The 14,516-nt window shown below is 34.3% G+C and overlaps 1 protein-coding gene across 3 annotated transcripts in view; it reads left to right on the top strand.

Moving 5' to 3' along the window:
- Positions 1–451: 451 nt before the first annotated feature.
- LOC149562541 (DNA-binding protein) overlaps positions 452–14,516 on the top strand; it is a 173,859-nt gene continuing 159,794 nt past the window's right edge. For 2 of the 3 annotated variants that reach the window (XM_089826022.1, XM_089826021.1), the window contains exon 1: positions 452–687. In XM_089826022.1, coding sequence (XP_089682148.1) covers positions 550–687 — 138 coding nt within the window. In that variant the 5' untranslated portion in view covers positions 452–549. The remainder of the gene's footprint in view (positions 688–14,516) is intronic. The other variant, XM_089826024.1, reaches the window with a different exon arrangement.

The raw sequence follows: 14,516 nt of genomic DNA, 5'->3' as shown, positions 1-14,516 counted from the left end.
TTTCTACCACATTAAAGAAATTGTACAACATATGTTACTATCAACATACACATTGAACCTTCTAATACAAGTGCTACCATTAATTTTTAACCACAAAATTATACCTCTTATACACATCTCATTGCATAAATGATAAGTGAGTGAAAATGTTTTCAATAATAAAGAAGAAAAAAGGTATGCAATTTTCACCTTTGCTATAATTGACACACACAGAATATTATGTCAAGCCTATATAATAGCTAGACACCAAATATACATTTAGTCATATTCATTAATTGAAAATAAAAATACTTAGATTCTGATTTTAAATAAGTAATTAATTCAATCGAATTTACATCCTAATGCCCGAATAAAGTAGCCATTATAATCAATAGAAAAGAAACTGCATTCGGAAATTTAAAATATAAATATAATATAAAAAACAAAAAGAATATAAGGACACTGTCCATTATAAAAAACTCGAGCAGCAGCCTCAAAGAAAGCGTAAATTTATCTGCGCAGCACATTGTTGCCCGGAGATAAGCAAGGCAGGGCAAAAAGTTGACACAAATGGCAAGCTCAGAGGGCACTGAAAAGAATGGTTCTTCATCAAGGAAGCCCAGGTCTGACGATGCCACTCGCAAGTCCAAGTCCATTACACTCGACCAGTTCTGCTCCATAACCATGCCTCTTATAGACTTAGAAAAGGCAAGCAGTCAAACCATTTCTTCTCTATTCAGAAATATTTAGTGTGAACATAAATGATAGCATTGCTAATTTTCATTCTTCATAGTACAAAAGGCATGTTTTAGTTACTAGTATCCGGGATTAAGTATTCGCAGCTCAATGGAATTCTGACTTACAGGCAATATATCTATTATCATATATATAAAACCAACGAATTTTCTATTTCAAAATTAAGGGATCCTTAATTGATTAGCGAGTTGTCTTAGAACTTGGTGATATGGCAGCCTTATGAGGGGTGGATATGTCATGCAAAAATCTGGCAGAGATATGGTGCTGTTTGTACCCAGTTGGGCATATCTGTTAATACATGTCATTTGAAGTTATTTGTTTAGGGTTTATGTCAACTAAGTAATTGCTTTTTACGGCCATTTTGAATATTTATTCAATTTCTTATTTTTAATAACGACGAGCGGGTACTAAATTTGAGTTTGAATTACTCTCATTTCACATGAATTTTGTTGAAGTTAACGTCATTTATACTGTTTTAACTTTTAACCCTTTTCACATTTCCTATCTGTGATATTTTAATTAGTTTTCTTCTTATGCAACATGTGAATATTTTCCTTCCATTCCCGTCCAGAGTATTCTAGAACTTTTACTTTTCTAGAAATCCAAATATTCTATAAGTACAACATCCCTCCCACCCTTATGGATCAAGGTCAAGTATCAGATATAATCTGTTACCATATTCTATAATGAGATCATTATCTAACTCATTCAAGTAGTTTGCTGTGTCATACATGCTGCCAATTTAAGACTTATGGAACCTTCTTTCTTCTTCTTCTTCTTCTTCTTCAGTCAGCGCAACAACAATATCTAGCAACCTAATTGAAGCACAATATGCACGAGGGAGACAAGTCTCGCACCAAAGAAATGGGTTCTCATATGTGTCCACATGATCACCGTCTTCATAATCATTAAGGGAAAGGTCTTAAATTTGAAAATAATTGATTGCACAATATTTGTCTAATGAATTCCATTACTAGGAGCAGCCACATCTATGTCATTCTCAAGCAAACAGGCACTAGATGCTTCAATGATAATAGGGAGAAAGTAGGGCAATGCATCAAATAAGAAATAAGTCTCTTGTTCTTCTGTACATAATCTTTATCCATACCTTCTGTATGCTCAGCCTCAAGAGTTGATTCTGTACATAATCTTTATCCATACATTCTGTGCAATCAGCCTCAAGAGTTGATTCACTTGATTGTTCATTTGTGCATACATCTTCCTCTTTGTACATACATTTGTTTTCAGTGGCAGGGTTGAACCAATTTTGCCACGTCTTTTGAATTTACTCCTTTAGAAACTTCACATTTATGAATTGCTTGGACCTCTTTATTCTTCACTATCCATTGTTGCACTGAATCATTCCTTCTCTTTGTCACCCTCCCAATAACATTGTTCGTGATTTCATTCTCTACATGTTGTGGTCTCTTACCATTGGCCATGGAAATTATTTTTGACCTAGCTGCAATGTCCTCATTCAATGCAGACACATGTACAGCTCTTAACTGGTATTCATTTCTTACTTGCACTGGTATTGCATCTGAATGGGATGTCATGCCAATGTTGCATTTTTCGAGCGAACAACTCACTGTTCTGTATCGAGACTACGCTCGTCTTGCAATTCTACATCAATCACATCATACTCATTTTCTCCTTCCATGGATTCATATTTTAATGCACCATATATTGTCTTAGGGACCTTGCTTAATATATCCTAAATTCCCCAATTAGAATTTGGTTTGTAATGTCCCCTAATAGGAATAGTCATTCATTCTATTAGATTTAAGTTATTTGTTGAAATTATTACCATTCATGCTTACCTTATTACTATTCTATCTCAATTATTAAGGAGTAGGTGTTATCCAAGTTGCCTAGATACCAACTTGCAATGGATTCTCTCAAAATTTACATTTCAAAGCCCTTAGTCTTTCTTGGGACTTTGCCCGCAAGGCACTTAGGGTCGCTGATCCCTACTCTATTTGGGGACAAAGATCCATTGCTCAAATTTATACAAGCCCCTCCTTTATTGATAATCAATACAAACTTAGGTCCTATTACTATTTGGCTAAGAAGGCAGACTTAAGTCTTATCAAGGAGAGGCCTGTATAAATCCAACCAATGGATCTCTGTCCCAAGATAGAGTAGGGATCAGTGACCCTGAGTGCCTTGTGGGCAAAGTCCCAAGAAAGGCTAAGGATTTGGATCTGTAAACTTTGAGGGAATCCATTGCAAGTTGGTATCTAGGCAACTTGGATAACACCAACTCCTTCCATCATTGAGCTGGAATAGTAATAAAGTAAGCATGAACGATAATAATTTGAATTGATAACTTAAATCTAATAAAATGAATGACTATTCCTACAAGGGGATATTACAAACCAAACCCTATTTGGGAAATTTAAGATAAACTAAGGCCCCAACAGGGGACATTACTAGTGGTATCAAAGCATGATCTTGCTGTCCTGCAGGAAAAAAAAGAAGATAAAATGCGAAACCATTATAATAAAAATAAATCTAGATGTATATCACATATACTAGAAATTATATCAATAAAGAATTGATCATACATATTATGAATGAATGAACCTAACAATGTGTTTATTATTTGTATACTTTGTGTCTTCATGCATCAATGTGTATGCTTTGTATCTTTATGCATTAAAATGTGTTCTTTGCATCTTCATACACTAAAGTGTATTCTTCATATATTTCACATTTTCAAATGGATTTAATTCTATATTTAATTGATCTAGAATAGTAAGACTCAAAGATATGAATTTATAGATTAATCAGAATTGTACTCAAAATAAAAACTTGTGAAAACGAACATTGCTTGAGGACAATCAATTTTGGGGAGAGTAGGACTGTGATGACCTGTTGCAGATTAATGTTTAATAATAAATATATTGATAACATTTGATTCCGGGATGATGGAATGGTTTGGGCATGCATTATTTTACTAGTGAATAATCAAATAATATTATTAATGAATAATAAATAATCAAGAATGGTAGACATTATTTATTGTTATCAAATGATAACAATATGTCATTTTAATAAATGAATAATAATAGAATTGAAATATAAAATAAAATGAATAATATAATACAGTGGTCCATAAAAAGTCAGCAATAATAATCCAGTCAACAATAATTTATGTGCGATCATCAATTAGAGAGCTTGCACAAATTGGTAATCCAATATTATTCTTACTAACATAATATTCCTAATAATATTACATGGACTCCATTTTGAGTGGCAATCATAATATTGATATGAGAAGCCATGGAAGTTGGTTATATCATCAACGATGTCAAGGAGAACATAGAGCTGATGATAAACATTCTAAATACTTCTAACACATAAGCACCATGGATTCTATCATTGACGATCCATGGTGATGTACGAAGCCACACTATGAAGATTCAGCGATATATTGATTAACATTAATAATAATGCTCCAATTTATTAACACCAGCAACCATTATGTTGAAACCATAAACTGATGTCGGGGTAACATATAATTGATCATGGTATTAAGAAAACAAATAGAATTATTGACATTCATGAAGAATTAATCTCACCAAAAGGTTATGATCATTTCTTCCTCCTCAAGAATGTATATCAGCAACCATTAAATCATCGAGAAGGGATGGAAGATGAGAAAAAAAAAAGTGACACTGCAAATATACAGCAGACAGGCTGAATTACATTTATCACAGGCTTTGGATTATCTGCCATTACATTGCTAAGGAAAGCGTGACATATGACTATACCAATTAGGATTGTCAGCGGCACTACAAATTATACCTACGTGATTAGGAAAACAAGACACTATAATTAGGGCAATTAGTGCTAACCATAATAGCACCAACAAGAAAATAGTAGGGTATGACCTGGTGCTCTTTAGTATGAAAGCTATAAATTGATAAATGAATTAAGAATCATAAATAAATAAATGTGGAGATATATATATATATATATATATATATATATATATATATATATATATATATATATATATATATATATATATATATGAAGACAGTTTATAGTTAAAGGACTTGAACGTTTTATAGATATATATAAGTGTGTAGGTAGATAATCTTTTGGTGATGCATTTCAATAAGAATCATATCACAGTTATGTATCAGTTACATTTTATATATACACATACACACACTCAAGACCTATTACTATTTGGCTAAGAAGGAAAGGTTGTGATGTTTCGAAGTAGGGGCTTGTATAAATCCAAACAATGACTTTCTGTCCCAAAATAGGGTAGGACTCAGTGACCCTGAGTGCCTTGCAGGTCTAGTCCCATGAAAAGGCTAAAGGGGTTGGTTTCGTAAACCTTGAGGGAGCCCATTGTAGTTGGTATCTAGGCAACTTGGATAACCCCTACTCCTTCCGGCTTTTGGCTGGATTAATAGTAAGATTGGATATAGGATTAAATCCTCACAAGATAGGTCAATTCCAAGATGGGTAAGGATATGTATTTTTGTTAAAGTTTTGATCAGATTTAGAGGTTTATAGTATTTTTAGTTTTTCTATATATATGTTGATTATGATATCTCTATAATTCTTTCTTGAATGCGTGTATATATATATATATATATATATATATATATATATATATATATATATATATATATATATATATATATATATATATATATATATAATGCTTAGAACTCTCAATATCAACATTAATGATAATATATATTTATTATGAAGTGATTATAATACAGATCAGACCTGTGCACACACACACATATTGCTGCCAATATATGCTTGAATTGATAATTACAAATATTGATGAGTATTGCTGGGACATGTTGATTTTTGTGCTTCCCAAGTCATATGGACCAAAGTTATATAGTAATGGAAGGAGACATGTCTATGTAGGGACACATCCTGACATGGACATAGTCCATGTAGATATACATCTCTATGAGGGCATGTCCTCATTGATCCTAAACACAAGTCAATACACGTTAGTTTGCATGTTAATAACATTGATACTAATATTGATTGATTTGATAATATAAAGCATGTTCAATACTGTAATGTCCCCATTTTAGTAGGTTCTTGCAGTTGGCCAGGTTAGTTCACCATCGCGACCCTCGTGAGTTGACAATAAGACTTGAGGGTCTCAGTTGTGTGGTTATAGGCTTTCCAGCAGCCTATGGTGTGTTTTGGCTCTATTTGAGGGACTTACTATTCATAGTAAGTCAATCTGTTGGTTCCCATGAGCTCAGTTGAGTCAAAGGAGCTAGAGGATGCTCTTAGTTTTTGTTTCGAGCTTTTGGTTTGGGCTCCAGGAATCTTGGAGGGAGCTTTTATTTATAGTAAGTCACCCCGTTAGGTTCATTCATCGTCTTTCATCATCAAGATCACTTTGGTGTTGTCAGATTTTGATTCTGATGCTTCTTCAGTTGTTTTCGTAAGACGAGTGAATTATTATTATTATTCATCTAAATATGCTGAGGTTGCTATATTTGTTGGTGTTGTTGGTTGGTCACCTCAGTATCATAGCTCGTTGGATCCGGGACGAAATTTTTTAAATCATGGGAACAAGGAACAATGGTCTTATGTGTTAGAATTTGAAGTTATGGTGGAAAAAGGTCATTTTCGGAGCCAAAAGCAATTAATAAATTAGTTTATAATGGCACTTTATTATGTTTTAATGTTGTGTGTGGGAAGCTTCTTAAGTGAAGTTCATTTGGGAAACTTTGTGCCATTTGGAGATTATAAATATGAGCCCATTTGGTGAGTAAAGCATCTGATTATTGTTTATCTCTTGTTTTTGCTGCCTTTATGGCTTTCTTGAGTTTCTCATTTTGTGCCCTTGCTGAAGTATAAGGGTTTCTGAATTTCTAAGAAGATCTGAGATTTGGATTTGAGTTTGTCATAGGGAATTGTGCTGAAGTATACAATTGTCTGATTCTCCTACTGTATTTACTGTGCCTTGGGGATTGAATTTTTGAAGGTAATCATTGAGAAGTTATTCAGTGTTTAGGATTGTGAATTTAGTTGCTAGAGGCCACGATTTCTATGCTACAGGGTACTGATTCAATGTTTGAGGCAGTGACACCATTATTATAGATGCTAGGTGGTAAACTTTGATTCCAATTTGCATTAGGAGACTGGGCAGCATAATTACTGGACCTGCGATTTACAATTCTGATAATTGGTAACAAATTACGGGCTGTGTGGGTATTGGAAGAGGCCTGTGTCTACTCATATCTGATCTGCGATTTATATTTGTGCCTGCGGTTTCATTGTAGAGACCATTGTATTCCATTAAGGGCATGTGTTTTGAGTGTACTGGGCTGCGTTCAGCAATAAGGCAGCCAACTGGCATTATCCAAGGGTCACGTCCAGTCATTGCATGTATTCGGGCATTATTTCTTGCAGCAATACTATCAAGAAAAAATTATATCAGGTTCCAATTTGGTATTTGATAAAATCAGTAGCATTTCATATATATTTTAGTGAATTGTTGTTCTAATTAATCGAAAAACAGTAGCTGAAGGGTCATTGTTATTATCTTAATCAATTTGAAATTAGAATGACAAAGTTGTTACTGTTATACTGCTGTTGTAATTCTCCATTCTCTTCATAACAAAATTTCAAAGAACATTAAAAATATTTGTTTTTTCAATCACACTGCTAGAGAGTTCTTTGCCAACTGTTTTGACAAAATGTCAAACTTCTGATTTGATAAGGAAATAAATGTGTTAAAGCTATTTGTTGAACTATAACCAGCTGAGGGTTACTACAGATACTTATTCATTATTGAACTAGTTGATGTTAATGCAATATTAAGATAAGGTATCAGTATCATTATTTGCTATCTTTGATAGCACAATATGGTATCCATACCAACATTGATTATGTTTATACTCATTATTGATGAATGTATTAATCAATATGAACAATGTAGTTTGTATGAACTACATAATTAACATTAATGGTATTAAACAACATAATTTATATTAATGGTATTAACAACATAATTTATATTAGTGGTATTAACATCACGAGTAATAGCATTAACATGATTAATAATAGTTATATCAATCTCAATTACAATAATGTGTGTGTATATATATATGTATGTATGTATGTATACATGATTGTAATCATACTATTTATTAACCATTTATTATGACAATCAATAATCATAGCAGAATACATAAGAAGGATAGAGATCAAATGCTCAAGGCCGATAGGTCACTTATGCATTTGATTTCATTGATAGGAATAAGCCGATCGAAGCTACAATTCGTTAACAATTGTCAATGCCTTGAGGGAAAATCTCGAGATGGGTACGAACATGCAATCCCGATACCTTTAGGAAGTCTATTTGTGTCAAGCATCCTATGAGAAGTAAATCCATGCTCTCCTCAGGGTAGAGCTAGGAGAGACTTAAAGAATTGGGCTTAAATATGTTAACTCTCGAATCTATTATAAAATGCTCATTGTTTCTTGAATGGAATTGATTGAGATGGTTAGAAATGTTTGTTAAACATTGAAAATTGATAACTTCCTAGTTAAGGAAATTACACCATACCAACCATCCTCATTTCATGGTACTCAGGAGTCAGAACAATCCTCCTCATAAGCTTCCCCTCAACTTACTAAGAGGGTGTTTGGATTCTTGAGGGTGGCAAGGTGAGCTTCTTGCAACCTAAGCTCAGCAAGAAGTTGTTGATCTTGCTGTTAAAGGTGATACACCACCTCCTCTTCATGCTGAACTTCTTCTTTCATGCTATCTTGGCAGGAAGCTTTGTCTAGATAACTTGTGCTAAATTTCTTTCACATTTAATGTATCCTTGTTCATCCTTCCAAGAAGTATAGCATCTTTTTCTTAGTTGAGACATGATAAGGACCAATTATGTCATGATAAGGATCATTTAAGCCATGATAAGGACCATTTATGCCATTATTTTGAGTTTCATATTTCCTTGGGTGGGTGCTAGATGTTTTGAGGTTTTTACAACATTGCCCCATTGCAAATGGGGGACCACTTCTTTTGCTTGGTAGTGGGGTAGTTGTCCCAAGTAGTTTTAGTTTTGTGGCAATTTTGAAGTCTTTTGAGTCTACGTGATGAGTTTGAGCAACTTTGGCTCGCTAGGGAGTCAAGTGAACCGGGAATATGAGTGAGTGCTAGGCCAAGCTAGTCAAGGATGTGGAATAAAAGTCAAGAGATTTGTGATGAAATAAATTAGAATCCTTTGAAAATCCTTGTTCTAGTAGTAAATTTAACTTGGAAAGTTGAGAAAGCTATGGAAGAGAACATTGATGGAGGCGTGTTGATTCCTGAAATTTGACCGAGTCTGAATTTTTTTAAAATCTCCCAAAATCTAAAATCTCCATTATAACTCTTGAGAATCCAAAACCACTATCAAACATCTTGATAGCATTTATATAAGATATAACTTATAGCATAAGAAACACTTATACTAAAATCTTATATTGAATTTGAAAATTCCACCCTTCAATTAGCAAGTGTTATACTAAGAAAATTTTGACCCTTGGAGAGAGCCCAAGCTAGGTTGAAATTCCAACCTCCTTGGGGCTTAGAGCCCAAGAATAGGTCAAAATTTGATGTGGTGTGAGGCCCCGTACCTTAGGGGCCATGCATTAAAAACATTTCCCCTTGCACTTTGAAACTAAACCTTGGCATTCGAAGGAGTGATGGGAATTGAGCAAGGAAATGAAGTCAAGGTGGACAGCTTGATTGAGGAATGAAGTGAATTGAACCAAAAGCATGAGAATCAAGTCATCTTATTGGCAATCAAGAAATCATGAAACAAGGTCAATTTGCAAAAGAAAAGTGTGTTAAATTGAAGGAGGCAAATTGAAACATCAAAGTTTAGCTCAAAACTTAGCAATGTTTTGGAGAACCTAGCTTGGGCAAGCCCAAGAGGGTGGAAACTGACCTCTTTGGGGCTCGATGAGCCCAAGTTAGTTTGGAATTCTGACGTTTGTGGGGCTTCTCAAGCCTAACTAACTTTTGATTTCTGCCCAAAATGTGGGGCTTTATACTTGGTAACTGAAGTGAGATGAAAATTAAAACAATGAGATACAAGGCTATTTCTAATGATGGAATTACATGAAATATCAATTCATTTTCTGAAGAAAGACATGAAGGAAAACAACTTCATTTGTTGATGAAGAGTGCAGACAATGAAGAAGGAAAGTCATATCAAACATGAAATTTGTATCTAGCACTTGACATTTTGGAGAGGCTAAGCCCAAGGCAGGTTGAAATTCTGACCTCGTTGTGTTTCCATCATCTCAAGCTAGGTTGGAATTTCAACTTTGGTTGGGCTTCATGCTTAGCAACATTTCTCATCCTCCCAACATTAAAAACGAAACCAAAATATGAAGGAGGACAATGTGGGTGAAACTGATCATGTCAAATTGAAATTCTAAGTGACGTGATTTGAGATCTTGAAGTAAGAAGATCAAGTGATTGAAAGACAAGGATTCTTGAGTTTGATGAAAGAGAATAGCAAAGATGAAATGCGATTTTGAATTTAGCTAGAGGGGATGATAGAAATCTGATGTGAAATCGGATAGGAAAGATTTGAATGTCAATTTGCCTAAGTGAAATTTGAAGTCAAGAACTCACCTTAAGACTTTAGCCTAAGGCAGGTTGGAATTTTGACCTCCTTCTGGCTCAATGAGCCCAATGGATGTCGGAATTCCAACATCTCTGAGGCTCCAAGAACACGTCTTCAAAACATATGTTTCCCTTCTTAATTTCACCTCCACTTTTGATGTTGTAAGTCAGCTATTATGCAAGATGATTTATTAAACGCAAATCTAACGATCACAAAGTTGCATCTAATAGAAGTTGCCCCTCCAAATGGACATATTCTTCCAATCCCAACATTGATATGAAAGGCAATCACAAGTTCATTTCAAACGACAACACATGTAATTTGATCAACAAAAGTCAAAACAAGTCTCTAGAAAATGCAAAAATTAGAAAAAAGGAGTTAAACTCTGGACTTCAATTTTTCAACAAGCTCAGGACTCCTTTCACATTTTGATCAGACATAGAATAGAACTATATTTGCAATGGCAAAAAAAATTAGAGGGTTGCTGTGCATAACTCGAAATTCACTAGAAATCAGAATGTAAAAGTGGAAGTTAGAAATCATTTCACGTAAATGCTGAGATCTTTAATTATCAGAAGATCTTGATTTTGTTTACATTTTCCATTTCTTTATAAACATAACATGTGTGTTTTCTTGTTTATTTAAGGTGGGAGCTGGAATCCAAGAAAATGGCAAGCAAGCATGATTTTCAGAGTTGCGAGGATGGCTTCAAGCCAGTTCAAAGCAAAGACTTCAATTCTCAACAAGTTGCAAGTTGTTTGTGAAGGAGATAAGCCCGAGGGTTCAAGATTGAGGTTTGAAATGAAGACGCTTATCTAAGTTCAAGGTCATGCAAATGAGAAGATTTCAAACTTTTGGAGGTGGAGAAGTGGAAGCAAAACAAAGATTGCACGATAAGAATGATGATGTGGTGCCTATCCATTTCCAACTAATCAGAGAATTCTGCCTGCACCTGTCCTAAATTATCCATTGATATTATGCCAAGTGTACACGTGATAGATATCTAGTGCCTCTACGTAACCTCTTTTTTGATTGATCAATAAAAGCTGTAATTTTCTGATTGGCCCATAAAAGGGTGCATTTTTGTAACTAGGCCAGCATTAAATATTTATAGCTGGAAACCCTAATTAGGATTGTGTAGATTGATGTTGGCCCTTGATCTTGAATTGATCTTGGCCCTTCATTATAATTGAACAACTATAAAAAGGCCAAGGTCATTTGTAACTCATTAGAATTAGATTAGATTAGCTAAGGGAGAGATTTGTTGAAATTGATGCCTTATTGCTATCAAAGTAATTGCTAATTCATTGTTGGTCTTCATGGTGGATTACTTGTGTTGCTTTGGAGTATTGCATAGTTTCTACATTTCCTCACTTAGATCAGGATTTCATTTCATGTTGGTTAGAAGTAGTGTTTGGTTGAATGGAAGATATTGTCCATGCATCTTTGGTGAATTCGCTGAGACCAAACCACCAGCTGCTTGCTGAAATTTTTGCCTTGCATGGTCGGATGATATATTTATGGGCTTTACTTTTATTATTGCGCACATTGATATGCATTGATGGATGGTGTTAATAGAATGGTAATAGTTTGAAGTTTGAACATTTTACATTGACTTTTGGAGATTGCACTTTGTTGATGTCGATGGATAAACTAAGTTTGTTAGAGTCACAAAGACACCCATTATCTATTGCATTCTAGGAGTAAGATAGCTTTCTAAACATTTCCCTTTGCAATTTGTTTGGTTGGAAGTGATTGAAATAGTTGATGTCCATTGATTGATCATGCAAGTCCCTTTGTGATACCCAACATTTCACATCATCATAACTATGCTATGTGCATGATAAGAAGGTAACTTGGGGTTGTCTCATTTGATCACAAAATTCATTTACGTTATTTAGCATATAAGCATTGTGGTTCAAGAGATAGTTAGAGGTTTAGTATATCATTTGGAATACTATGTATTTGATTCTGTATGTTGTGGTGGCATAAAACTCACATAAAAAATTAGGCCACCGTAAATGATGGAACCATCAAGTTGGATGTTCTTGTGGCTTATGGGCCAAGGGGTTAATTGTGTTGGTTAGGCATTGTGCGCTAATGTGCCAAATTGGGTTGAACAGTCTTCTTCAATGAACCGGGTTCCCTTGAATTAAGTATGCTACCTTAGGGTTTGGAATCATCAAGGTGGATGTTCCTGCAGCTTGTGGGCCAAGGGGGGTAGAGAAATGGTAAATGGGTGCCCTTTATGGCTTTCCTCTTTAAGCCCTACTATGGTTGATTTGGACAAATGAAACTCTTGGAGTTTTATTTCTAAAATCAACAAGTTGCATGGTCTATCTAAGTAGGCTAAGATGATTATGGACATATATTTATATGTATTTTCTTTGTTGTTGAATGCCCATCCCTAATAAAACTGAATAGTACTATGAACTATATTTCAAATATTTTTCTAAAGTGGTTGTAGGACTTAACTTTGATTTATGTTGATAATTTTATTGCATTTCTTATTTTAATTGAATATGTGATTGTAGGGCAAGATCCAATATCATTCCGAAAGGGGACACTGCATAGAAAGGGAAGCTCTCTGTAACAAAAAATTAAACAAAACCTAGAACCCATAGACACATCCTCTTGCTTTTTACAATACATATAATTTAACTCTTCGGGTTTTGAATTTACTTTACAAACAAGTAAAACAAATAACTCTTTTTTTATTATTGGGGGACACAAGGTGATTCAACATGTCTATGCAAAAGGAGATATTTTTAATGTGTTTTCTTGTAAAACGAATAATCTATAGCAGCTAGTGAATGCATAGCCTTTCCAGCTAAAAGCAAAGATTGATAATTGTGAGTACAACACAAAGATTGAATTGATTTGAATATAAAAGAGGCACAATTCGGCAAAAGAAATTAAGGAGTTGCATAAAAGCTACAATCACCAACTTTGTGACAACATACAATACAAACTAGCATGTTCAATAAACAATTCTTTAACTTAAGTATGTATTCACATATACAAAATTTCTTAGAAGACTTCTGAACAACAATTTCAGCAACAAGTAGGCATAAAACCCTATTGAAAATCCAAGTGGAAATGACACACATTTTTAAAGTTTACAGAACACCACATAAAAAATAAACAAATAGCTGACTGGAACTTGTAATCTAAGAATAATTTACTTGTATACAATGCAAGGCCAAAATACGATTATGTGGACAAACTTCAAACTCTAAATCAGGAAATCTTCAAAAGGGATTTCGATCAACTAAAATAGACTTTGTAGAGGATCATCTAAAAATACTTGACATGTAAATAACCATTTAAAAATTGACTTAGTAGCATATAATTATTTATTGAAAAATGGTGATAGCTGAAAAAATAACCAGTTTCATAGCTGGGTGTAGCAGTGATTTTGATCCAACTGTTATGTCCTAACTGCTGACCATGGTGGATCCTTTGAAGAAATCTAGAAACCTAAAGACCAATCTTGGTGTTTTGAATCTGAAGAACCCTAGAGCACATGGGAATATCACTGTTTGTATATGAATTGAGCAAATTGTCCCTTGAATAAACAGCATCTTGTAGGAACTTCAACAATAAATTCCCAAGAGTCTTATGTATAAAAATCTAATGATTGTGACTGTCCTATTCTTGTTGATAATGTATTCAAAGTCAGGGACACCAGGAAGATGTAAAATCTGTAATGTACACTTGAAAACTGTTCTTAACAGAGACCAAAAACTTACTGTAATGATGACAAAACCCTAGGCAAGTTTGAAGAAAGTGAATCAGTAGTATGTGAATGATTATGATGACTGAAATGTATCTTCAGATTCTTCACACCCTAGGCACTCAGGAAAAACACTTGAAAGACAGAATTTGGCATGTACGAACCTTGCCAAGCATGTAAAAGTCTACAAAATCCTAAATATCAACGTGAGCACTCAAAAAATGAATACTCCAGCTGAATTTTCCGTTGCCAGTAATATATCAAAATATCAGCTGACTTTTCATGGTGTGACTGTGCACTGGCAAAACGATGCCAATCTTTGATATGGCATTTGCTGGTAATCAAGCCTGAATGTATTTAGAAGCCTCAAATTCTGGTAACCTTCAATGGGGCATGCTGTCAAAAGG

Source organism: Cupressus sempervirens, chromosome 4 (genome assembly GCF_028749045.1).
Source record: "Cupressus sempervirens isolate cs-2001-9-10 chromosome 4, ASM2874904v1, whole genome shotgun sequence".
NCBI classification, from domain to species: Eukaryota; Viridiplantae; Streptophyta; class Pinopsida; order Cupressales; family Cupressaceae; genus Cupressus; species Cupressus sempervirens.
Note: the sequence above shows the minus strand (reverse complement) of the source record. Positions and strands in the feature narration are given on the sequence as shown.